The sequence below is a fragment of the Podarcis cretensis genome (assembly GCF_951804945.1).
Source record: "Podarcis cretensis genome assembly, chromosome: 10".
NCBI lineage: Eukaryota > Metazoa > Chordata > Lepidosauria > Squamata > Lacertidae > Podarcis > Podarcis cretensis.
In genome coordinates, this window is record NC_137179.1 from 33,321,490 (window position 1) to 33,348,784 (window position 27,295).

Genomic DNA, 27,295 nt, shown 5'->3' on the forward strand with positions numbered 1-27,295 from the left:
GCTAGTATTTCTTGAATATAATTAAAATAGCCTACCAATGCATAAGACAGCAAATGGAAACTCTAGGAAATTTTTTTATCGTACCTATGCATTGTCCTCAGTCAACTGGCACAGTACTGAGAGTCAACAGGAAAAAACAGTGGCATAAAGATACAGCCAAGCAAAACCATTTTGGTCTGCTCCCTGATAATTATTCTCCTTGTTTCCACTAGCTGAGATATTACAAAAAGTTCCAGATTTAACAGCTAACAAATAAATTTAGCTAATTTTACAAGAGACCTTCCAACATATAATTTTAATTATTTGCAATATTTAACAAAGAAATTCAACTGGCATACAGGTAAAGTATGAACACTAAACTTAATGAATAAATACTGAAAATTGGTTCTACATAAAAGGTACCACAGTAAACAAAACCACATTCCATTCAATGTACTTAAACTATTTACGTAAACTTTAGTGAAATCTAAAAGAATTTGTTTTCAGTAGTATATTTGCTGTTTCAGTTTTATTACAATTATCAAATTTGCCACAAGAGAGCCGCCCAGAGTGGCTTGGGAAACCCAGCCAAATGGGCGTGGTATAAATAATAAATTATTTTCATTTAATTATTATTATTATTATTATCATTATTATTAGTAGTAGTAGTAGTATGTCAAATATGGGTCCAACTCACAGATCTCATTCTCATATCCGTATGAGAATGCGATATGCCCATTTTGCAGTTACAATGGACACGCATTTAGTTCAGGGGGAAACTGCCCACTATATTACTTGAGATCAATAATTCTACAAGTTAATTCTCCATGTAAGAAATGATACCTACTGAGAACGAAAGATCATAAATTTTGATAGGGTAAGTAGAGAAGATATGGTTTGTTTCCCCTGAACCTCTGAGGTGGCAAGGAACGCAAACCCATCAGCTCCTCCCCAGAACGGTCATAAGAAACAAAAAGGGGAGACACTGCCTCCCACTGTCACCACCATGGTGCTTCTGTCAGCAGAGTCAAGACCGCGAGCAAGTTTCCCCCATTACTCCAACCATTAAGAATTAGGTCCGCTGAGATCTGAATTGTTTCCAAATTACAAAACAGTGTGACCATGTTGGGAACTCCGTTTTAGAAAGATACCTGACATTTTCCCTATTAATTGTGGTGTACCGTTTAAAAAATTAAGAAGTCTATGTAATGTTGAACTGTTCTTATGTAGACTTCACTTATGGAGGACATAATGCGCAACATTATGGGTCCTGAGTTCAGGAGCAATATTCAGCTTCTGCCCCTAAAGCCCATGTTTTGGGAAATAGTCTTCAAGCTGGAAACCTAAATGCTACCTTTGTAAGCATGTGCTGTCACTTACCTCATTCTTTGGGCCAGTGAAAATTTTCACGGTACACTTAATATATTTAAATAAAAATATATGCCATACTTTTTGTGTTTTAAATTAGCTCATATCTAAAATGGAACAGCGTCAAGGTCTAAAAGTTAAATTTTATTTCTATTATTTCTTGCAATACAGTAAATTCTAAAATTATTATTTCTGACAACACCACACTGGATAAATGCATAAAGTAGTTAAGTAATTATTTAGAAATACAATAGGGTTCTATATTCTTCCAAAATTACAATAATCTAAGCATCTCAAGAATTTAAGATTTTTATAAAAAAATGTTGGTGACTGCGCTACTGCTTCATCCTTTATACAAAGTTGAATACAAAGCTAGCAAAGATCCACTATTTTCTTTTTTTTTAAAAATCAGCTGATTCTGACTCCTCAAAATGGTGGCAACACCAAATTACAGCGCCTTTTAAGAACAGTGACCTTTGACCCCAGCAAGCACTTCCACAGTCCTTGTGAAACATGCGTGTAAAACTTACCTTCACCAACAGCTGAAAACTTTAAAAATACCCACTTTGCCAATAATTGGGGCTTTTGGTCTCACACTTGTCTACACACACATCCTGAGCTATTTATAGAAAAGCAAAATCCAGAATTGTTTCTTACCTCAGAATCTGTAACATGTGACTTCACCAGATATGCTCATTAGCATACAGGCAGGCTAAACAGCTCCAGAGAACATTTCGTCAGCCATTTTGAGACTGCACTGTTTCAGCTACACTGAAAGTGCGACTAAGATGGCTGCACTGTGTGCATTCAACAGCAGCCAGTAACAACGCAGCAGTGTGTAAAGCACTTATCACAAAGCACCTCCCTCCTTACACAGTAGTACACACACACACAGTGGCTATTAGTGCACACGCTGCAGAGACGCTGCAGTATCTTGGAGCACAAGTGCTACAAACAGAAAAAACTCACAAGGCACAAAGAGTGCCTCTCTGAACCAGTCGGTAGATCAGGATATAACACTCCAATCCTGATCTGAATCCAAGCAGCTGCAAGTCCATGTCACATATTATTGACAACAGGAAGAAAGCCAAATATTACTGGCAGGCAGGGAATGCTACTCAGGAGCCAGATTTCAGTTCTCTCTTTTCTTAAGGCATTAGAAACCCTACTCAAATCATTCACACTATAAACATTACAGAAGCATTTTTCAAAAGTTGTGCAAGGGAATAGGTAATTAGGTTTTTCAAACACCAATGAACTCAATTCCTTCCTTAAATATGTTCTGGTTTAAAGGTCTACAATAGACTTCTGTCTAACAGGATAGTATGCAGAGGTGCAAAAATGCTTTAACAGAAGCATATATGTGAGACAGATTAAGTATTTGCAGTAACATTTGCCCTTTCAGCCAAAAAGGACAGAATACACATAGAATAGAACAGAGATTAAATATACCTCATGTCATAATAAAGGTAAAGGTAAAGGTACCCCTGCCCGTACGGGCCAGTCTTGACAGACTCTGGGGTGGTGTGCCCATCTCACTCAAGAGGCCGAGGGCCAGCGCTGTCCGGAGACACTTCCGGGTCACGTGGCCAGCGTGACAAAGCTGCATCTGGCGAGCCAGCGCAGCACACGGAAACGCCGTTTACCTTCCCACCAGTAAGTGGTCCCTATTTATCTACTTGCACCCGGGGGTGCTTTCGAACTGCTAGGTTGGCAGGCGCTGGGACCGAGCAGCGGGAGCGCACCCTGCCGCGGGGATTCGAACCGCCGACCTTTCGATCGGCAAGCCCTAGGCGCTGAGGCTTTTACCCACAGCGCCACCCGCGTCCCTCATGTCATAATAGTAGAATCATAATTTGTAGGCTTGTTGTTCACTCTAGATAGTTATTTCAGCATGATTTCAGTGACCAAGTATAATATATTTTTCCTTTCTTTTTGCATGTATAATATTTTTTTTGTATTTTCCTATCCTATGCATGAAGGGTTAAAAACAAGAAATTTAACTAACTAACAGAAGTTAGCAGTAGCTACCTCCTTACCATACTCCATGATTATGAACGTCAGAATAATGTAGATAGTGTTTTAGAGTGTTGCACCTCACATACATCATCGTAGAAATTCTTGCTATCACCCCTGTTTGAACATGATAGTCTGAGGCAGAGATCTAATGGTTTGCCTGAAGTGGCATAGCAAGTTTGTGGTTGTGGTTAACATTTGAACTAGAGACTTCCTGGCTGCCAGCTCACATTCGTTATTACTAGGCTACACCACCTCTCAAATACAGCAATCAAATTACAGATTATATCTGTCTTCACTATATAAAAATTATAGATAAACTACACTTTCCATGACTACTATGGTGCAAAAACATGGGTCCTTCTTGTTTTTGGAGAGGCTTACTGAAAGAATCATTGATTGTTCAAATCATTGTTCTACAGGTATGTTCTGTGATTTGCTGACAATTTTCTTGGCATCCTATGTAAAATTCATGAACGTCAATGAGATCATCTGATCCTGACTTCAAGCAGATTCAAGCATCTATTGTAATGTGGAATGTTTTGCTGACTGTACCACTTCAGATTCTACCAGGGGGAGGAGCATATCTGAATGCTTTCCAGTTTTTCTTTTAACCCCTCCCAAACTTTATTTCCATGGACAGGGAGGTTTTCTTTATTGAAAGAAACAGCAAACATTGAGTCAGAGGCTTTGCCCAAATTTGTTTATGAGCTTTTAATGGTAAAATTTACAGATAGCTATTACACCAGATTCCCAAGTTCTTTGCCCAAACAGTTTTATGGGAAGGGAGAAAAGGGTGGGGGGGACTTCAATACAGTGGTACCTCAGGTTAAGTACTTAATTCGTTCCAGAGGTCCGTTCTTAACCTGAAACTGTTCTTAACCTGAAACACCACTTTAGCTAATGGGGCCTCCTGCTGCCGCAGCGCCACCGGAGCACAATTTCTGTTCTCATCCTGAAGCAAAGTTCTTAACCTGAGGTACTATTTCTGGGTTAGCGGAGTCTGTAACCTGAAGCGTACGTAACCCAAGGTACCACTGTACCTGGTTATATATGTTTGTGAGAATACAGTGCTGATGCACAGTGCTTGCTTGCACATCACCAAAACCTGGAAAAGGCACTCACGTGATAAGCATGCACTGCAGACATGTCCATAAAAGGTACCGGTAATTCTAAAGCAGTCTGCAGACAATCCAAGAGGTTAAATGTAACCCTACAAAACAGTTATTCAAAGGCTCTACGGGATTTCGACACATTGTCCCCTCAGTACAAAATGCAAGCATAGGGCAATGAAGTAAAGAAACATGTTCAGCAATTTATACTTTTTAATTACTTGCTACTAGCAACGTGCTTTTGAGCCCTAAGGTACTATCTTCAAAGATATATCTGTAATTAAGTTTTGAATTCACTTTGTTTTTACTAAAACACCATTCAGCTTCATATCACATACATTAAAAATATCTGAATTATTACTCAATTAATTTTGCTATTTTAAGATGTTTACAAATTTTATGTTAAAAGTATGCCAAGTGATTTTAAATTACAAAATCTGAATAATAATGACAGATATGATATGAAGCTGAACACTCTGAAAATCAAAACATTTCAACATTTAAGAAGATTTATTATCTCTGGTCTTACTCTACTACTTCTAGACCAGGCTTCCTCTAACTCTGCCCGCCAGATGTTTTTGGCCTACAACTCCCATGATCCCTAGTTAGCAGGACCAGTGGTCAGGGATGATGGGAATTGCAGTCACAAAAACATCTGGAGGACAGAGTTCGAGGAAGTTCTAGACTGTAGTGTCAGTTATTACAGACCAAACCTTGGCTCAAAACATGTGGAGAAAAATGTGGTAAAAAGCGACACACAAAACTCACTTTGCAACATGTAAACATGTTCAAAAGATACCCTCTCCGGGAATTCAGACTGTTACTGTGCCAGGTGTTTCTCCAAACAAGATTCGAAGCAGCTAGCATTACTACACAAGCTTGTTCGGAGCACTATGATCTGAACATAATGAAAAATTCAATTCAAGGGTGTGGTGATGGAGTTTTTAAAACGTGCCAAACATAAATGTTGTATGTTTAACTTAAATCTTGCTTTTTGAACATGGCAACTGCTGACTCAGAGCTACTTCAGCCTTCCTCAATAAAATGATTTTTATAAGCCACACAAATTGGCTACCCCATCACAAAATGCAAGATTGTTAACCTGAAACAAGCTACCGTGGACATCCTGCAAATGCAGCTCAAACGGCTTTCTACTACGCAACCAAACTTTGAGAGTTGGGGGAAAGAGTTCAGGCCAATCTAGAAATAACAAGGATGCGTGGCCTTGATTCCTCTTGATCCCTACAACTTTCAATACCAATTCAATTCAATTTTCCTGAATTGATTATGTGGTATGGAAATAAGAGGCCTTGTATTTGGTGGTCCTACTTCTACTTTACTTCCAGGAAGACTGGGTGATTATACTTCAGTCTCATGGAAATTATACTGTTAGGGTTCCACCTTGTACCCAAAATTACTGAAGATCTTATAAAGCAGTCAATAGAAGATTTAGGCCAAGGAGTCATCAACACAAAGACAATATCCAGCTCTATTTCTCTGCAATTTCCAAGTCAGCCTAGATATGACTAGATAAAGGTAAAGGGACCCCTGACCATTAGGTCCAGTCGTGACTGACTCTGGGGTTGCGGCGCTCATCTCGTCTTACTGGCCGAGGGAGCCGGCATACAGCTTCCAGGTAATGTGGCCAGAATGACTAAGCCACTTCTGGTGAACCAGAGCAGCGCATGGAAACACCGTTTACCTTCCCGCTGGAGTGGTACCTATTTATCTACTTGCACTTTGACGTGCTTTCGAACTGCTAGGTTGGCAGGAGCAGGGACTGAGCAACGGGAGCTCACCCCGTTGTGGGGATTCGAACTGCCGACCTTCTGATCGGCAAGTCCTAGGCTCTGTGGTTTAACCCACAGCGCCACCCACGTCCCTTATGATATGAAAATTTGAATGCTCGGGAACAAACAGTATAACAAAGATTAAAAGGGTTCATTTTTTACCAGCTGAGTAGCCAGTATAGCTTCCAAATGTGTATAGCCTTCATGTAACCAAACCAAAACTTTTTTAGATTTGTAAATATCTCAGAGAAAAACAAAGGAAGAAGCACTTCACAAATTCTCAGGTTTGTATTATTTTTCGTAGCACATCCACAGATACATATGATACAGTAACAATGCAATGTGCATGGTAAGAGCTGAGAAATATCCCTTCAGGGTAGAAGAAGAGTTTGGATTTGATATCCCGCCTTTCACTCCCTTTAAGGAGTCTCAAAGCGGCTAACATTCTCCTTTTCCTTCCTCCCCACAACAAACACTCTGTGAGGTGAGGGGGGCTGAGACTTCAGAGAAGTGTGAATGGCCCAAGGTCACCCAGCAGCTGCATGTGGAAGAGCGGGGAATCGAACCCGGTTCCCCAGATTACGAGACTACCGCTCTTAACCACTACACCGCACTGGCTCTCACATTGCAGGAAAATAATTAAAAGGAAAATGGGTCAAACAAATACTAATTAACTCAATAAAATTATTATAGTCAGGCCCAGCATTTCAAGCTTGGAATCCTGGTCTTTCACAGCGCCAAGTGCAATGGCACATTGTCAGATTCATTGAAAACCCTAATGACACATGCATAATGCCCTTTTTTTCCCCTGGAAAATTTCCCAGTGTCTTTACATTGTGGCCCAAACCAAATAATACACACCATGCTAATAACAATAGCTGAAAATAGTTAAACAAAAATATTTGATGGGGAGGGGCTGGAAACAGAGCACATTAGCTTGGCTTGTATATTGCTTTTTAAAAATCAAAGTTTTATTCAAAATTATTTTTATTTGAGCACTTGACATGCATAAATTTCCCTTGTTTACATTGGGAGAACGGATAATGGTGCTTATTCACACTAATTTTAGCACATCCAAAGAGCAGTGTATATTCTTTCAGTAGTATAGTAATCTGGAAAAAGATAATATATTTGAAACGACTAAGTTTGACTGGTATTGGATCAATTTATGAGGTTACTAATTAACTTTATGAAGCAATGAATTTTCTGAAATAGCAAATTTTACATGAAAAACTACAACAGAGGAAAATTGCCCAGAATATGGGGGGAATACGGGGGCTATCACACATCACTGATTATCAGAGCCTGCTGATCTTAGATTATAGTAAGAGGCCCCAAATAAATAATATACAGTGGTACCTTGGGTGTCGAAAGTAATCCGTTCCAGAAGACTGACTTCCGAAGCGTTTGACAACCAAGGCACAAAGGACTGTCGGCAATTCCCACTGAGAATATTGAAAGACGCCACGTAAGCCATTTGACTTCCAAGGCACATCCAAAAAACAGAAGCAATTACTTCTGGGTTTTCGGCATTTAGCTTCCAAGACGCTAAAAAACCTGAGGTTCCACTATAATCAAGGGAGCAAGAAGCTCCAACTCACCAAAATAACACAGGCCACCTCTTCTCCAATTCCCACACATTAAGATCATAGGAAATTGCCTTATACCACTGGTCCATCCATCATTTTGTATTCCTGCTAGGGAATAAATCTAAGGTCTTCTGCATGTGGCACTATGGCCGATCTGTGGCTCTTATCTTATGATTTTGTCCAATAAAAAACAAGAACAATCATAAATGGTTCTCTCAAAACTTTGTTGAGGAAAGATATACAGGATGCATGTTTCAAGGCCAAGGTTATATCCAGTTGCATCCAGAATGTTCCTGACAACTAAAGCCAATATAGATACACTTGTTGATGATTAGAAAATTTTCTTGGAATATTTGTATCCTACCTCTCAATTTCAAATTGTAGCTGATTTGTCATACAAGAACTGGAAACTGGATTTGTCATAGAGATAAATGTTACTTCATTGTCCTGGCTAAACAAATCCCAGGTGCCTGGTTGTCCAGGCTATGTGTTATGATACTAGCGCTTAAGATATTAAACAATTGACACATGAAACAGTTTCCTGAATAATGCCTTTGAGTTCCTTAAAAACAAAAAAACAAAACCTTCATACTAAAAAAATATCTAAGAACCTGTTCTTTTTCTAGCATTCTCCTATTTAATATTCACTACTGAAATAATATTTTTGAAAAATCCTTACTATTAAGACATTTGCTTGCTATGCAAACTTACTAATTTAGTTATTACATTTATACCCTGGTTTTTTCCAAGGAGCTCAAGGTACCATACATGGTACTTCGTCTCCCTATTTTATCCTAACAAGTATGTGAGGTAGGTTAGGCCAAGACACAGGTACTGGTCCAAAGTTTCTCAGAGATCCTCAACTGAAGAGCTGCTGGAAAAGGAAACTTTAAAGAAAAGTCCATATAACTACTTAACTAAAACTGGGTACATTACCTGATGGAACTGCTCAGACCTTTACAAGGATAAAACGAATTGATCCTCTTTCCCCACCGATGCAATCAATGATAGCGGAGGTACTATGTCTTCCAACTAACAGGATCAAAGTAAAACCCTGATCAGAGAAACGTGAAGGCCTCCTTGATCAGTTGTTGTCATTATTAATTTGTTAAGATTTATATACCAGCCTTCATCAAAAGATATCAGGGCATTTCACAAGATAAAACTACAATATAAAAACACAAGTAGTTAAAACAACAAAACAATAGCACCCTCTCCCACAAATACATTAAAAAGGCTGTAGAATATTAATCAGCCAAAGGTCTGGTTAAAGAGGAAAGGTTTTGCCTGGCACCTAAAGATATATAATGAAGGCACCAGACGAACCTCCCTGGGGAGAGCATTTCACCAATGGGGAGCTATGACAGCACTTTTTCCCTTGGCGCCGTTGGGCCCACCCTCATTGAAATGTAGTGTACCCACCTCATAGAACACCAATTTCATGAATTCTTACAAACTACCCCAGATTATCTTGTGGGGGACTTGTGTGAGGGAAAACTTAATAATTTGAAGTCTCAGGCAGGATTTGATCAAATAAACAATAAAGATGTCATTAAACAAAGGAAGTTTATGACACAAGTGGGTCAAACATAGGATACTTCAGATTATGATGTTATTTCAGTTCTTTCTGTTGTTGCACAGCTGTTGCCGCTTAATTCTTTGGTTCTTAAACAAGGGGGTACTTCCTGTCATTTACACACCCCTACTGCTGAGGTATTCCAAGAAACAGACTCAAGGGATCACCACACCCCTCTTACCTGGTTTGACAGTCTTCTCTTTCTAGAAGAATCTCTCCCTTCCTGACTAGAATGAGTCCTAAATAGACTGTATTCTCACAGATTCTCCTGGCTCAGGCTCAGCATCCCTGTTAATTCCTGGTCTAATTACTCCTACAGGACGCCACACACTAAACTCAGAGACTTCTTTCTCTAGCTTTCAATATATTCCTGAGAGTGGATGTTTCTACCCAGACCCAACTCTCTCTTCTCTCACTCCCTATCTCCCTACCTAACTCCCAACCTACCAACTGTCTCTCCAAAACCTCCCCTTTTCAACTCCCTCTCCTGGAACCCCAGCCAGTCATAAGCTGCCATTCATTTAACCATTTACTGGCAGGGAAAAAGAAAAACGCTTGTTGACCCAACCTGCCCAACAAAAACAAACTTTTCCGTCACAGGAGCCACTGCAGAAAAGGCCTGTTTTCACGTTGCCACCCTCCAGACTTCTCGTGGAGGAACATGAAGAAGGGCCTCAGATAATGAAAACAAAAGCCTGGTTTGGTTTATATGGGGAGGAGGTCCTTGAGGTGTTGCGGTCCTGAGCAGTTAGTAGAATGCAATACACAACACTAACCAAAAAGTCCAAATAGAAGGAACCTGAATATAACATCACTAGCAGTGTTACCTGAAGATTTGTAAGATGAAATTACTACCTATTCAGGATAAGTAATGTAATAACTTAGGTAATGATATAACAAGAATAGGAAAGGAAGTGAAATGCAAAGATGCAAAATTTAAGTTTGTAAACCATTAGGGGGGAGCAAGGGGAAGTCGTTAGGTGCAGTTGAGCCGAAGAGATTTAATAAGAGGATATGATGTTACGCAATGTGATTATATGTAAAATTAATAAAAATTATATATAAAAAGAAAGAACCTGAATATAAACACCAAAATGACGATAATCTAGAGTGCAAAAAAGATTCTGCATTATATTCATGATCTTCTCACAAAGAAGGAGAGACTCACAAAGGAGTTTAGGACAGGCAATCGACGATCATGTTTTTGTTGGCATCCTTCTGTCTCAAGAGAGTGTGCCTCTGAGGGGTAAAGTCAAATTGCTGTGTTAGCAGAACCAAAGTGACCTCCCGGGGCACAAGCCTGGGCAGTGTGTGTGTGTGTGGGGGGGGGGGTGTCTTCTAACACCCATGGGGGAACATAAGCCCTGCACAAAACAAGGATTGCCTGTACATTAAATTATATAATCTCTTCACTGATGTCTATGAGCAGCTCTATCTTCTGCTCCCAGAGTAATTTAAAACTAAATGAGTTTGGATAGAAATGGCTTCTATCCAAACAATGAACTGATCTTTTCTACTCTTTATATGTTTTTGTCTTCCGGTTCCAGCCACACAATTCTACTCCACTGCCCCCCCCCCCCCGCAGTGTCTCAGTCTCCACAATCCATCCTATTGATTCATTAAATGCTGGGGCAGGGTCCTCCCCCCCCCCTCTAGATTTGTTCCTGCCTATTTTTTTAGCTTGTACATACCTCAGCATTACCTCAAGTCTGGAAGTACAGATGTCTTGTGTTTCAGTAGTACAATTTTGGTGACAAAAAGCACAAGAATAGGGACACTTGAATCCTCATTAGTATATAAATAACTAGATGACTACCCATCCATTCATCATAAATCAATGGTGTATTTTCTACTATGAAGTCATAATAAGGAAGCTGCATCTTGTATGAGATAATCAAATGAAAGGTGATTTGCAAATATTTAGGTATGATGAGCACTACATATGCAGTCTTCAGTACACTGCATATTTTGATTCAGGCCAGAATTTTTCTTTATTATACAATACATGGCTTTATGGTGATATAGCTTTATTAGTGACCCACTCTCCTCTCTTTAAAGCTGTAGAAGTTTTCACTTCTAACAACAAGTAGTTGCTTAATCACTGCAGTTTAATAAATTAATATTATAAATACCACAGCTAAATGCAAATTACCATTTAAGGATAGACTAGCAGGGGTTCACAAACATGTCCAGCCATGACAACTGCTCTCCTTTGCCTCCTAGTTCTCAGTGAACTGAAGAGCACTTTGTGGAAGGGAAGCAACCACCTCTCATTTTATGCTGCAGATTGTGAAGGGGGCAAGGAACAGCAGGAATATCTTGCACTGCTCAGGAGAGACCCCATATTTTCCCTACCTCCTTCAGACCACCCTAAGTTCCCCTTTATAAGCCATGACAATTTCAGAAAGGGAATAGGGTTGGTGCAAACAAAATAATGGTGGATGTAAACCAAAATTTGTAGGCTTCTGAAGAAAATGTGTAAGAATTTGCCATTTAATGAACCACACATTATTAAGACAGTAGTATCTACTCTTTTTCCTTTATTAAAGTTTAGGAGTCAGAAATATAGACTATTAAAGTAACAGTACTATTTACTATTAAAGTAACAGTATATGTTTTGTTTGTGTGTGTGTGTGTGTGTGTGTTCTAAAAAGAAAAAAGTTCAAATCCCATCAGTACTCTGGAATATCTAGATAAAGAGACACATTGGGAGTGATTCAGCTGAATAGCCACCTTAAATGGTCTGTGCTATTGTCAAGAAGGAAACACCCATTCTAACTTCACTCTGAAATACAAAATATTATTAGCTTTGGATACAATAGGAAGGAAACACCCAGTGTGAAAGGTGGGGTTTTTCGTCAAAGTTTGGCAAATTGGGAAGAGAAACTTGCATGCTACTCAGTGTTTTCTTTCAGCTTCAGGTCCACCAGTCTAAACTGATACTGACCCTGTAACCATTGTTCGATAAATCAAAGATGTATTCAAAATACAATCAAAATCAAAATAAAATAAAAAATTGTCCAGTAGCACCTCATAGACCAACTAAGTTTATTCTAGTATAAGCTTTTGTGTGCATGTACACTTCTTCTGAAACACTGAAGCGGAAGTCACCCTTATATATTGTGGGAGGGTGGGGTGGGGTATTTCTCAGAAGGGTAGTAGGAGATAGGTGATTGGCTCAATGGGTATGGTAAACCTGTTGACGACTGTTAACGACTGTAATTAGTCTTACAGGAAAAAGCAAGGGATAGTATGCAGATGACAAAAAATAGCTTTAGCATGTGTAATGAGACAAGAATCCAACGTCTCTATTCAGACCAGGTCTCTCCATAGTTTTCATTTTCGTAATAAGTTGTAATTCAGCAACTTCTCTTTCAAGTCTATTTCTGAAATTCCTTTGTAATAAGACAGACTATGTCAGACCAACACGGCTACCTACCTGAATCTAGAATCAAAATACAATATAGTGGATAAATCAGAACACAAAGCCATCTCTGTTCAGTCATGAAGTTTAGCAAGTGTGTAACCTACCTTACAGGATTGTTGTGAGGATTAAGTGGGAAACATCTTATGTATGTTGCTCTATATCCCTTGGAGGAAGGGAAGAATAGAAAAGGGATGAAATAATTCTCTGTGGGATAGGCTAGCAGTTTTGCAACCGATATTTCCCCTTTAATTTCTATTATTTCTGCACTTTATATTATGTAGTCCAATCCAGATATATAAAGCATATATGCACTGTTCTTGAAAGATAAGTAAAACATAACACAAACTACCAAGTATAAGTCTTGTTTAGTGTGAAGGATTCACATTGCACATCACATACCCTACTGAGTTCATTTAACTAAAAACTTAATTGGTATATTTAGAGAAAAATAAACTTTAAACAGTTGGGTGATGAACAGACTTCCTTAAATAAAGCATATAGACAGAAACTTGAGGCACGGTATTTCCCTCTATTCCACCTCCCCACTTGGAAGCACAAAGGCCCCAGGCTCTTATACGGAAGTCAGAGGTATGTGTGCACTTCCCCCTTTCATTCCAACCCCCCTCCAAGAATCAAAGATGGCTTGATAGAGGTATGGAAGGCGCGCACACTTCCTATTTCCTCATAATAACTTGGTGCGCTTGCCCATGTTCCCAAGGAGAGACAGTAACAGAAGAGTATTCTTTTGTGCCCCATGGGGATCCCTTCACATGTGGGGAAACTGCACTTGCGCATGTGAGGATTATGCTTACACCCTGAAGCTTCATGAAAGACAGCCATTTTGAGTTTAACAGCAGTGCATTTTGCACTACAAAAACGGTGTCCAGAATACAAGCTAGTTTTTTATGTATAGATATAGAAAAGCCACTCAAGACTATGAAAAATATCAGAAGATGAGAACTGGATTGTGGTGGGACAACTTAGATTTGATAATTTACCATTTTAGCAATAAACTAATAAATAATAACTCCACACACTTATTCAAAGAAGTGGAATGGTCTCCCCCGGGAGGTTGTGGACTCTGCTTCCTTAGAGATTTTTAAGCAGAGACTGGGTGTCAATCTGTTATGGATGCTTTAGCTGAGATTCCTGCGTTGCAAGGGGTTGGACTAGATGACCCTTGGGGTCCTTTTCCAACTCTACAATTCTATGACTCCATGAAATACAGATTTTTATTTTCAGTTTCCTGCACCTTCAATCTTGCCATAACTGTATGAAGGTTCTTATTAGAAAAGTTCTAATTGGGCCATTCTGACATAATAAGCATTTATATAGTGCTTTTGAGTGTTCAACAAACTCAAAATTAATCTGTGATATAACCAAGCCAGACATTCTGCCATCATGTAATAAAAGTATGCACGAATAGATGTTGCTGTTATGTAAGTTAATACGAATATTATGAAATATTATGAAAGTTAATACGAATATTATGAAAGTTAATACGAATAGATGTTGCTGTTATGTAATAACAAGGCTTTTCCTTCCGTTCTTCAGGTACCAACCATTATCTTCTCCCTCGTTCAAACTCTGGCACAATATTTCTGTCAACATCATCAATAAGATATTTTTACTTTTACAAGAGCAGACTAAAGGCACACTCCCTAACGAACGTGCACATAACAGCCTACTGCTATGTTGAACCAACAAACAGTATCTCACTGTTGCTGTTTACAACTGATCTCCTGGATACACATGCATAAATGGGGACAACAAATACATTCAGATTTTATTCTGTAGCCTATCCAGAGACAATAGAGATCCTCAAAGAACTACGCTCCTATTGGGCCATGACTTGCTTATTATATAGCCAGTCCCAGCAGCAAGCCTGTTCCAAAATTAAACTTGGCAGCTTGCAGTCCATGAAACCAGAAAGAAAGAAGGCCAGAGTATTGTGCTATCATTATTTAATACTACACAAATGGTGCTGGCGGAAAGGAGAGGCGAGTGAGAGAGAATCACATTTTTATGGGACAATGACATTTTTAGAGCAGTGCTTGTTTTTACTTTATGTATTGGATTTAGATCACATTTTCCTCTAGCACTAAAAGTATTCTGGAACTTTCTAAATGGGGACATGAAAGTAACCAAGAAAAGTTGCCCAACCCAATTTTACTTCCTTCACCCACTTGAAATAAACATTTTAGTAAGCTAACAGAAATAAAAAAGGTCCTATGACAGCTGTCTGGTTAATCATAATGAAGCTGCAGCAACGGAATAAACCTTTAAATAAAGAAGACTACTTGCATTCAACCAACCAACATGCACAGAATACTGTAAGTTAAAACACTAACCGATTGCTCCGAATTCCAGCTTATTCGTCCTCGTGTGCTTAGAAGCAAAGCGAACGGCAGCTCGCTCGGAAGCCTCAGCTCCTCGTGGCGCCTCTCCACCCCACGAGAGCTACAGGCGAGGGCTTCGCGCGCGCTTACGCACTGCGCATGTCCGGGAGCAAGCACTTCCTGCCAGCAGGGAGGGCTCCTCCTCCTCCCGGCCAGACAGGCAGCGCGTGGGTGGGGGTGGGGAAAGAAGCAACCAGGAGCTGCCGCTGGGGGCAGCAGAGCGCCGCAGGGAGCCTCCAGAGCAGCCGAGATCCGTGAGAAGCAGGTTGGAGGAATCCGAGAGAAAAGAAGAAGCCTTCCCCTCGCGACAAAACGCAGCCTGAGGTGACTAGTCCAGTTGCTTTCTGGTAAAACTGCCGTTGGTTGCCGCCGTTTCCGACGCAAGCCCTGACTCGTACCCAGCAGCCCCGCTCCCTCCCTGCCCTTCAGAGTCCGAGTGGTACCTGCGCGCGCGTCCACCGCCGCCGCCGCCCGCGCTTTAGAGCTCTGCCCACGGTCGCTGCCGTCTGCCTCCGCTGCCGCCGCCGATTCAAAAAAACACAACCTACAGCATACGTTTGGCCGTTATGCAAATGAGCACCGATCTCTCCTCCCACTCCCTTTTGGCCACACCTCCTACCGGGAAGCGGGGGGCCGGATGCGCCGAGCTGCTTTTTTTCCCCCGCCGGCCAATCCGCATATTGGCCGTTTCAACAGTTATGCAAATGAATCACAATTATTTAGCATATTTTGCTCGTTGCTCCTCCCCCCCTAGGATTAAGGATATTATTGGTCAGCGCGACGAGCGGCTGATAAGGGATTTAAGGTGGAACGGCAGTGCTCGCTTGCTCCCAGTTAACTAGTGAGGACGGGGGTGGTGTGTTTCTGGGGCTTATAAAGCGAACGGAAGTTAGTAAGTTCTCCCCTTCTGGCTCAGCAGGCGCTGTTTGCTTGTAACTCTATATGTGTGAGAATAATGGTGTTCCTGGAGGGAAGCTCCACCTTTTAGTCGGAGATGAGTCACTAGTCCTCAACGCCTCTTCCCAACTGCAACTGCAAGATCAAAAAAATTAAAAGTAAAACAAGGCACTGCTGTTCTGTGCAGGCATAACATAAAAAGGTTTGTTGTTATGTACTAGTGTCCTAACAACACCAGTGTTGTGTTTCTGGCAGCCGCTTTTTCCTTTTCCTTTTATCACAATAGTTGGTGCCCTTGACACTAAATTGGCTATTAATATTGATACTGCAGCTAGGTGATGTAACCATTTATTTACTAAGACTACTTCCATGTGTTTTATTTTATTTATTAAGTGTAACTTTTAAATTGTTTATCCATAATTACCTAGAGTTGCAAAAAAAAGAAGGTATACTAGGACTTGAGTTTTAACTGCCTGTGTCAAGTTTATTGTTTTAATTTGTACACTGGCTTTATTTACAGGAGTTCTTTATTTTTTTCTCTATTGCGAAGTAGTTTTTAGTGCTAACAAGTCCAGTATTTTGTGAAGAAAGACAGCACAATATCTCACAAATTTTATGGATCAGGATTGCATGAATGTCATGGGCATTCTGTGGATGGTTATTGTGTCATGACTTCTGACTTATGGTATTTTGTCAATATTTTTTATTTGTCCTGAGTTTATGAACTCTCCCATTCTATTTAGTGCCTGGAAAGGAGCACTAATTGGCAATATTGGGGGGGGGGGGCTGATGCAACTCACAGCTGCTCAGTTTTGTTCAATCCTGCTTTGGGGTGGGGGCACTAAATAAAACCATTATTCCTCTACAAATCCTGTGTGCTTAGGGTTGCCCATACATCTGAAATTCCCCGGACATATCCAGAATACTGCAGTTGGCAGCAGTGTCTGGGCAGAAATTGGGGGAATGTCCTGGAAAATCTGGACGTATGGCAGCCCCTTTTGCCATTTTTCCATAAAACTAGCTTTGTGTGTGTATTTTTGCTCAAAAAGCTCAACAACTTTTTTCACTGTTTGAAATATGGCAAATCTATGTAGTAATGCTGTTGTAAACTGCTCTGAAAATCATGTCAGGATGAATTCAGCACAGTTAAGAAATTGTGGGAGTACACAATACTGGGGGGAAAGCATTTTTGGTGCACAGTGGTTGATCATGTGGGAAATAGTTGAGAATCATAATTCCTGCCAGGTTCAGTATTGGATCAGCACTCCCAGCTGGCCTGCTGTATTGTGTGCAAACACATGAATGCCCCTTGAGAACAATGATTTCTTTTCTAAGCCATTACATGTTGACTTTTATCAGGGATTGGAGTATATACTGCATTAGAAATGGCCACCATTTAGAAAACTGCAGGCGTAACAAAAGGAATGTTTGCTTACATCTGCTTCTGCAGTCTTTACAAATCAGTTCATACTTCAGAATAGAAGTCTCAAGTCAATTCTCAAATTCAGTAGGAAAAAGGAGAAGAGAGTACAGTCCTACTCAGGTTGAATATGCTTCATGTTGAGCATGTTCGAGTTGCGCTCCACAGCAACCCGGAAGTAACGGAGCACGTGCAGACGCTCAAAATGACGTCATGCGCAGAAGCGGCAAAAAGCGCCCATGCCTGTGTGCAGATGTACCGTCGCTAGTTACGTTTGCTTCTGGATGCGAACGGGGCTCCAGAACAGATCCCGTTCGCATCCCGAGGTACCACTGTACTAAAGCTCCAATCAGGCACTCCCTTCCTGGCCCATGTGATGGAATGAGTTCTGGATTGGTTTTAAATATGTAATAATTGGTTGTGTTGTGGCTGTTGAATTTGTTGCATGTTTTAAATAATGTATCCAGTGCTTTTTTTCTAGAAAAATAGGTGCCAGTATTTACCATGAAGTTGTTACGGTAAGTGCCACACTTTTAACAACAAAAAAAGAGCGGTGCCAGTACTGCATACCCTTAAGTACCCGCTGACCGCTCAGGACCACAATACCTCAAGAACTGCCTTCTCTCCATATGAACTGACCTGGATCCTGCAATCATCATATGAGGTCCTTCTTTGTCTGCCTCCTCTGCAAGAGATCAGGAGGATGGCAACACAAGAATGGGCATTTTCTGCAGTCGCTCTCCGATTATGAAATGCTCTCCCCAGCAAGACTCACCTGGTGCCTTCATTGCATATCTTTAGATGCCAGACAAAACATTTCTGTTCTTCCAGGCCTTTGGCTAATTAAACCATCTATGGCCTTTTAGACTGTGGTGGGGGATATTGTTTTTGTTTGCTATTATTTTATGCATAGTTGTGTTTTTATATTGTAAACTGCCCTGTAATCCTCAAGAGAAGGCAATAGAGAAATTAAATAAATAAATGACAAGATACAACAGTGGTACACCCTGCCAGCAGAGCTGTTCTGTCAGCTGTATGCTGGCAGAGTTGTGGGCAAAATGTAGATGCACAAGGAAGACACTTACATTGCTTCAATGTATGGCAACGTTTTCCCTTGAATGGGAAGGAAGGAAACAAAATGTAACTGCCTCCATGGCAGCAACCATCTTATTTCCATCTGCATCCTGAAGAATAGGATGCAATGTAACTCATCTCCCAGAGAGTACCATGAGCAGTATGTATAAGAACAAAAGAACTCTGCTGGATCAGAAGAAAGGTCCATAGAGTCCAGCATCCTGTTCTCACAAAGGCCAGTAAGGTGCTTGTAAAAATGCCCACGTCCAAGAGCTAAACACAAAAGCCCCCCCCCCCATCTTGTGATTCACAGCAACTGGTATTCAGAGATATACTGCCTCTGACACTGAAATTTATGCTTCCCAAGGAGCCCATGGTGGCAAATAAAAGATTAGCAAAACAATACAATTCATTAAAATTAAATTTAAGGCATTAAACATTTCATACCCCAAGCTAATAATATCAAGGTTCCTTCTGAATGTTAATAATAAAGGAGGCAGACATACTTCACCAGGTAGAGCATTCCACAAATAGAGGATTGGCACCAAGCATGCCTTACCTAGGTTAGCACAAACAGGTGGTACATAGCAACACCACGACCACCAATGGCCTCCTTTGCTGGCCATAGGACCCAAGATAGTTGATAGTGGGGAAAGTATTCATTTAGTTGCGTGGGTCAAGTCATTTGGGGCTCTTTGCACTAGTGTTAACAACTTGAATTGGACCTGGTAGGCAGTGTAGCACTTTTTAAACCGATGACATGATTAGGTTGTTCCTGCCACCAACCTAGCAGCTGCATTCTGCACTAGCTGCAGCTGATTAACTAGCCCAACCTGGGCATAAATACTCCTCCACAGAAAACACTTGGGACTTTAGTGACAGATTGGAACCCAATAGTACTTCTAGAATATGAACCTTTTTACGGAGAGCATCCCCTCCCAGAAAAGGCTGAGAAATCCAATAACTGGATTGTGCTCTCCTGATTCTCTCCCAATAAACATCATCACACGGGGTAACCACCACTCTCTTGGTGCTAAAACTGGGCTTGAGACCACACTGAAATAGATGGAGAACAGCGTAGGGAACAGACCACCACAGCCAACCACAAATGAACAGCCACACTGTAGGCCAACCCCAACCTCTCTCACCACCAAAGGAACATGTGAACAGCAGAGAACCCACACAAGCAGCGCTGACACAAAACCCCACATATATTAAGTAATATAGAAACATCAGCACCCGTCCCCACCCCCACTCATCTTTTCCCCCTCCACCTCTTTCCCCCTATTCTTCCTAATGTCTCAACAAATGAAACCGATTTGTTTGTTTTTTAAGTGTTACATGGGAAAAAATACGAGAGACATTGCATATATCTTTGTAAATTAAGAAAATCTTTAATAAAAATACATTTTAAAAAAATCAGGTAACCTGTTTCTGCCTGTGTTATTCAGAATCAACATGTGCGAGCAAAACAGCCTGCAAAATCCCTGTGATCAGCTGGTAGTCTGAGACTAGGGTACTTTTCAGTATTTGCAATGCCCTGTGTACAGTGCTTCCAAAGTGCCAGCAATCAGTTGATCGATCAGCTTTTCACGTTGGTGGTGCCTACAAAGCAAGTGGCTGATTGGCAGTTCCTAAAAACTCTTCTCATCTATATGCCATCTTCACTTGCCCCACACCAAACAGGAAGGCCTGGTGGGCCTAATTAGGCTAGTGGGTCAGAGTTCTTCACCCTGATCTCAATAATCTGTTCCTTCTGGCATACCTGTTGCTGGCCAGCCACCAGCCTATAGATCACATACAAATCTACATATAAGTTACTACAGATAAAGGTTTTTAATAGCCTAATAGGTGGGGAAACCTTTTTTGGTGTTGCTATTGTTAAACAGTTGCAAATTAGAAACACTTTCTGGCCTGGCTGCAGCTGTGATAGGAATTTTATGGTCTTAGATATATGGTAATGTTCATAAGTGTACCAACCAAGCACGTACATAGATCAGCACAGGAAGACCAACCTGGAACCATTTTGATTCCTAAACTGAGCAAATGTTTTCTCTGCAAGGTCAAAGTGGGAAAACCTCCCCATTGTCTCTTTCCTCACAAATCCTGTCTTACAGGCACATTTAAGATATGAATAGGGTTTGAGCCTGTGACCTGGCCTACTAAGTATTTAACATTACAAAAGACTGGCCAGGCTCCCCAAGCAATCCAATCAAGTAACCTGCCAGACAGGAGATAAACAATGACAGGAGAAAAACAACATTCAAATTTATGTTTTAGACCGCCTTTTCTGTGATGTAGGTATGATGTATCTGAGGGTTGGTCTTAGATTACACTCCATCTGTGATGTATGTATGATGTTTCTGGGGGTGGTCTTGATCTACAGGGTGGCAATTTCAAAAGTCTTTATAAGGCCTTGCACGCCATTGTTCTGGGTTCCTCTTACTCTCCTGCGGGTGAGGGGAGCACCCTGTTGCAACAGTTCAATAAAGATCAAGCTTACTAGCTGCTTTGCTTCTCAATATTCTCTGGTTGGCCTCTGTTATCTTCTCCTACCAATAGGGAACCTATGTAAGGACTCTATATGGGCTCTTGGATACCCCATAAGGGAAAAGGGCAATTTTTGCTTACAACACAGCCTATGTGCCACCACTTTGATCTTGTTTGTAGATAAGAAATTGTTTTTCTTGTCTTCTTGTTTCCTTCATCAACTGCTGCCTCAGGTCTTATTGCCCTTCATCTCTGCCATGCGATGCATCAGATGATATTTGACTGGGATGGTTCCCTGCCTGTCTTTGGTTGTGCACAAAGCGTCTTGACTTTATCACTTTTTGCACAATGATGATTCTCTGCCATCCATGGATAATCTCTTTTTAATGATTCTCATAAATTGGACTTGGTACATTGTCTGCATTCCTTTCCTTGGTATTGCTGCTGAATTTACTTTTCTCTTCAGCATTGTTTTGAGTTAAACGCAATTCTGGGAATCTACAGAAATCCTCCACTACCTCACTTGGCTCAGTAGTACTCCGAATAGTCACATTTTATTGAACATTTTACTTTCTATCCTCATTGATCACAGATGTAGTTTGAGATACAGCAGCAAGCTTCCTGGTGCCCTTCCATGACTGAATATGCCTGAAAAGAAGTCATCCAGGTGCATGGATAGAGTTTTATGTTTGATTTCTGTACATTGAAATAAGACTTACTGGAAGCACTGCTGGCTGTAACACCACCATACCCATAGAATGGAACCATCACAATGGAATCAAATGAGAAACTTTAACCATGTATTTTATAAGGACTGGAATCATTTGTTGGTTATTTCTAGTTCCAGGAACAACTTTTGTATTCAGTATTGTTTTATTTACCATTTACCACTGCATCTTTGCCAGAAGGAAGGACCAGAAGGATGACAATTAACAACAAAACACAGGTGGCAGTACAAATACTAAAAACCATTATACGTAAGAAAATTATGTCTAGGGGAAGATTTGTTGAAATAAAGCTTTGAACAGGCATCTAAAACAGCATAGTGAGGATGCCGGTCTAGTATTACTGAGCAGGAACTTCCAAAGTACAGTACGGGTGCTGCCTTTTGTTGTTGTTACTTGACCTTTATACAACTTAGAATGATATTGATGAAATACTTTTTCATATTTGTCTTATCTGTTATTATAGCATTTCCATATTGTAACTTCAATATCACTTTCCTCTCTTTCGCCTTCTGCAATTTATGTGCCAACCATTTGCCCAGTTTGTTAGCAAAATTTTAAAAAAATGTTTAGCAAAATTCAGTTTCGTTTCTATCTCCAGCATCGTTAACATAGAAAACTGTCTCTACAACATTTTGATTTGCAAAATATAATATTTATCTTAGTTGGAGATCAGTTCTTTTTCTGTTTTCTAATTTCAGACAAAAGAATTGTAGTTTCTCCTGTTTTCTTTTGAGTAAAGAATTATGTTATATGAAATAGTCTCTTATGAAAGATTTAGTCTCATCCCAAACCATTTGTATCCCTATGTCTTTATCTAAATTATTCTCAAATAATCATTTAATCTTGGTTGTTGTTGTTGTTGTTGTTGTTGTTGTTGTAAAAGTGTTCCATTAATCCTCAATCTAAAGAAACCATTCTTCCTTTTGGAAGTCATAATAACTGCGTTATGATCTGAAAAAGTCTTTGGTAATATCTCAACTTTGCACAGCCTACTTGATCTTAAAGCTGTGGTTCTCAAACTTTTTCTCTGGGCCATACTTTAAGAATAAAAATCTGCTCGTTTCACACCATTTTTTATTGGTAAGAAATACATTGGAAAACAAAAATGAAACAACCAGCAGTGCTTGATTAAGAAAAGATAGCTATCCATATTTTTTGTGTGTGCGCGTGCGTGCGTGTAACTACACTGAAATATTTAAATGTTCCTTTGATAGTCCTTGAATATTCCTGCCACACCCTTTGAGAACCACTTTCTCAGATGCAAGCACATCAGGAGGATTTCTGAAGGTGTTTATTTTGATAAGGTGCTCTTACCTGGGTACCTAGTAAGGTTACCAGATTTTTTTCAATGAATCCAGGGACACTTTTCAACTTCAATGGCTTTTGTATGGGAACTGATTTGTAAATCCGGGGACTGTCCCCAGGAAACGGGGACGTCTGGTAACCTTACTAAAGTCACATCCTTCTTTTCTCCCCAGCCACACAGTTAGGAAAAATTCTCTAATTTATGGCAGAATTTACACCTTGTCCCATAGTTAAATATATTTAAACAGTAGTATTGTAAATTGAGAAGAAATACATTTCAGGAGTTAAAGTTTGGATTCTGGTATAATATTTGAAGAGTTCATGTCTGCAAAATTAGTTTTCGTGCATGTAGATTATGAAAAAAAAAATGTGAATAGTTACATAACTCAGTGTTTAAACCTTTGACTCCCATTTTTTTGCTAGATGGTTGCAGGGGTAGCAACCAACCTACTTCATTAGTGAACATTTGTTTAAGTCATTTACAGAGTACCAGTTCCTTGGAGTCCCTGGGGCAAGTATTGATCCTGTATTAGATTTTATATCAACTGTGAATGGTCTTGGATCAGTCACAGTTCTCCAGTCTGTGAAATGGGAATAAAAATTACCTACCTCCCCAGAGTTTTTCTGATGATGAATGAGACTGGGTTAAAAAAACAACAAACTTTGCATACTTAATGTGATGACTGAAAAAAATTAGAGCAATAAACTAGGATTAGAGAACAGCTGCACTAGAAATGAAAAATGTATGTCTCTCTGATAGTGGTCAAAGCAAGACCTTTGAGATATTTTGTTGCAAAACATTAGAGCAAGGTGAAAATGGAATTAATTCATGGTATTTTTTGGCTGCTCCCTGCCACAGATGGTTGCTTTGACAGGGGTACTATGGTAGCAAACAGCTGAAAGAAAGGAAATAGAGAGATGTTGCCATGGAAGCTAGCCACATGGAGAAGTGAGGGATGTTGCTTAGCAACTGTGAGGGCTTCAAGGCATGAGCATTCCACAGAGAGCTAGGAAAGCAACAACTGGAATGATTGGGGGAGGGGAGAAAATTGAGTTGAAGGGCACTGAAACAGTCTTTAGTATGGGGAAAATGAAAAATGGAAACAATCCTGAGGGAGGAAAAGTAGGTACCTAGGGGAAAACTAGTACCACTAGCAGAAGTGATAGCGAGAGTAGTCTGACTTTACAATGAAACTTTGATGTAAGATGCTAAAAGTTGGTGTGCTTCAGAAATTCTGCTGTGCCATGCATTTGCCAACATTCCTTTCTTCCCAGAGGAATCACCAAAAGGAAAGGGATAGTACAACATCACAGACAACATGGAGACACATCTGGATTCTTCATAAACTGTTTCTTAGAGCCTTTTCATTTAATCAATATAAATGTGCCAAATTGTGTTGTATCAATACCTCTACAAGTCCCTGGGCCAGCCCAACTATACAATAACCCTAAGAGTTGCTTGGTCTTGATGTGGTTTTAGAAACAACTTCTAGAGAGGTAGCCACAGTAGTTTGTTGCAGCAAAAAGAACGACCAAGGGGCACCTTCAAGACTAACATTTATGGCATACAGCTTTTATTATGGGAAATGGTGCCAAAAGGTGAGTGATTGAAATTCCTGTGCACCCTTTGTTTCTAAAGGTGTATTCATAGTGACAACTGGTGACTGTATGCTTGTGTTAAGAAAAATAATATTAGTATGAGTACATTTTCAGTGGCATGGTTCAGACATGAAAATGTAAAACAATCACCTCTGGCCATGCACAGGGGATCCCTCGCAGGGACAGCTGAATAATTGCAACTCTTCTGCATTGTTTGAGATTAAGGAGAACATATTTGACCTTTGAGCTAGGGGCGCAGGATGTCAGTGTGACATCCACATGTGTGAGACATTTCATTTTTGAAATTCACTGATCAAACCCACAAGAAAACTAAGCAAACCAACTGCAAGGTTAAAGTTTTGGATTGAATTACTGAGAAACCACAACAACTCTGCTTGTTGCTTATAAGGGTTGAAGAGAGAGAACAGTTGTACCATCCTGTACCTAATGCTTAGTCTCATGCTATTTTTCTAAAGAATGTAATTTGGCAACCCACTACTCTCAGTCCTCCTCCAACCATTAGATAGTGCAAGATAGCAGGTAAAAATCACAGGTAAAAATATCCCCAAGACAGGACATTATGGGGAGGGGGAAGCTTTGGTTGGGGGGAAAGGCTTGGGGGGGGCAGCTGCTACCCATGCAAGGTAGCATCCTCCTATAAGATAACCAAGGAACTGAAATGAAAGACTACTTGCAGTAGGAAGATTATCTCCTTAGCTGTGTCCAAACAAACCATTAAGGTGTTTCAGGAGCTGAGGATTAAATCACACTTGGAGGTCACATCCTCCAATAGTATGCATGGTCCTTGCCCCCCTGAGAATGGGTTTTGTGCACATGCAAAATTATGAGCATCAGCTCCATTCAAGGTAAGAAACTGGGGCAAAACTATGTCTGTCCATTGATACGCATCTAGAACACATATGCACAAAGGATGTGGGGGGTAGGGATGTGTGACCACCAGGTGCTGCAGAGTGAGGATCTGTTTTCCCCCTCCCACACTTTGAATGTATATGGGAGGTTCAGATGAATCTCCTACATATCTTTCAAAAAAGGTGAGAGTGCGGCAGAGTTCAGTAATTCTTCCAGGCTGAGGCAAGGTGTAATATTGAATTCCTGGCAGAAGGGAGGAAAGTGTGAATGAACCATCTGCTGAATACTGCTTGGAGTTTCAGCCAAGCAAAAAGCCCTTCCCAGGAAGTCAGCTTCAATGAGTCTGCTTTCAGTGGGTCTGTTTTCTCTCATCCCTCCCCTGAGATGTGTTTATTATGTTTGCAGGTGGGAGGTAGAGGAGGCGGTGCTTACAGGCAGCTGGGAATCTTGTTGCAAAGCTTGGAATAGAAGAAAATAGACTCTGTATAGCCATCTTTGGGCATTCTTATGAGTTTTAAGTACATATGCACAGGAGGGGCATGGGGTGAGTGTGCTACCTTCACCCCCACTCCTTTGCAGTTCTAGTTGTTCCCCAACTCACAGAGGGCAAATTTAGGAAACCATGAACACCCTGTACTTATCAGGTTTCAGGTAAAGATATAGCCCACAGCGATCATTAAAAAAAAAAAAAACATTTCAAAGCATTCCATACTAAAATGAAACAATGAAAAATATTTTGAAACAGTAACTGGATACAGGTGCCACAGTTGCATGAGGATTTGGGGATCACATGCCAGCCACCTTCTTCTGTGATAGGTCACTGGGGCGATCTTATTTGTATCTTAGCAGAGACCCTGCAAGACTTTGAGGATTTTCATATGTAAAAACCAGGGTTCCTGGATTATAGTTTACTACAAGCAAGGAGTGTGCTGGTGCATAGTGCCCAATTGCTCCTGCTTCACTCCTACGGTGTAAGGCAACAAAAGCAAACCAGGATGGCTTCCCATTATGTCCAAACAAGGAATCTTGGTTTGTTTCTCCCTAACAAGATATGATCACTAGCCATCCTGAAGTTGTCATTTGGTATTGCCTTATGGATTAGGAAACAACAAATCACAATAGATGATGAGTGAAGCAGCAGAGATGCTCATTCATGGAAAGCTACGACAAGCCACACACAAAATAATGATAGTCATGTTGGCTAAGAGATAAATTCCAAAGTCTTTATTACGGCAATAACTTTTTGACCAACCAAAATATCACAAAATAGTGTCTGAGCTTTGAGTTCCCCCAAATGCTTACTCAAGTAAATAGAACAATGAGGGGTGGGGGTGGGGGTGGGGAGAGAGTTTGCTGATACTGAAGCCATGGAGTCTGCATCCATGCCCTCACAGTCTTCAGATGGAATGAGGGAGTTGCTAACAGACATTTAAATGAGATTGTTTAGGTGCAGTGCAGGTATCAGGTTGCATCAAGGCCGGCTGGGAACAAGAAACATAACAATGGTCTGTCTCCCACCTCAGGAACTACAAAAACAGGCAGTTACTCCATCCTTATGCAAAACACAGGTTTCTTCACAAGTGGGAAACAAAATATCAAGAGAAATGAGCCAGGCTTTATGTTGGCAAGAGGGGGGAAATTAATTTAGGTTGTGTG

At 40.5% G+C, this 27,295-nt stretch overlaps 1 protein-coding gene across 8 annotated transcripts in view; it reads right to left on the reverse strand.

Annotated features, from left to right (window-relative positions):
- The window catches only part of ATF7IP (activating transcription factor 7 interacting protein), a 74,450-nt gene extending 57,770 nt beyond the window's left edge, over window positions 1-16,680 (reverse strand). For 2 of the 8 annotated variants that reach the window (XR_013843034.1, XM_079993367.1), the window contains exon 1: window positions 2,005-2,335. Coding sequence is in view for 3 of the 8 variants with exons in the window: in XM_079993367.1 (XP_079849493.1) it covers window positions 2,005-2,021 (17 nt within the window). In the remaining 5 variants the exon portion in view is untranslated. Of the gene's footprint in view, window positions 1-2,004; window positions 2,336-8,790; window positions 8,862-11,121; window positions 11,155-15,208 lie in introns of those variants that run through there. The other 6 variants (XM_079993372.1, XM_079993371.1, XM_079993373.1 and 3 more) reach the window with 6 other exon arrangements.
- Between the last annotated feature and the right edge of the window lie 10,615 nt (window positions 16,681-27,295).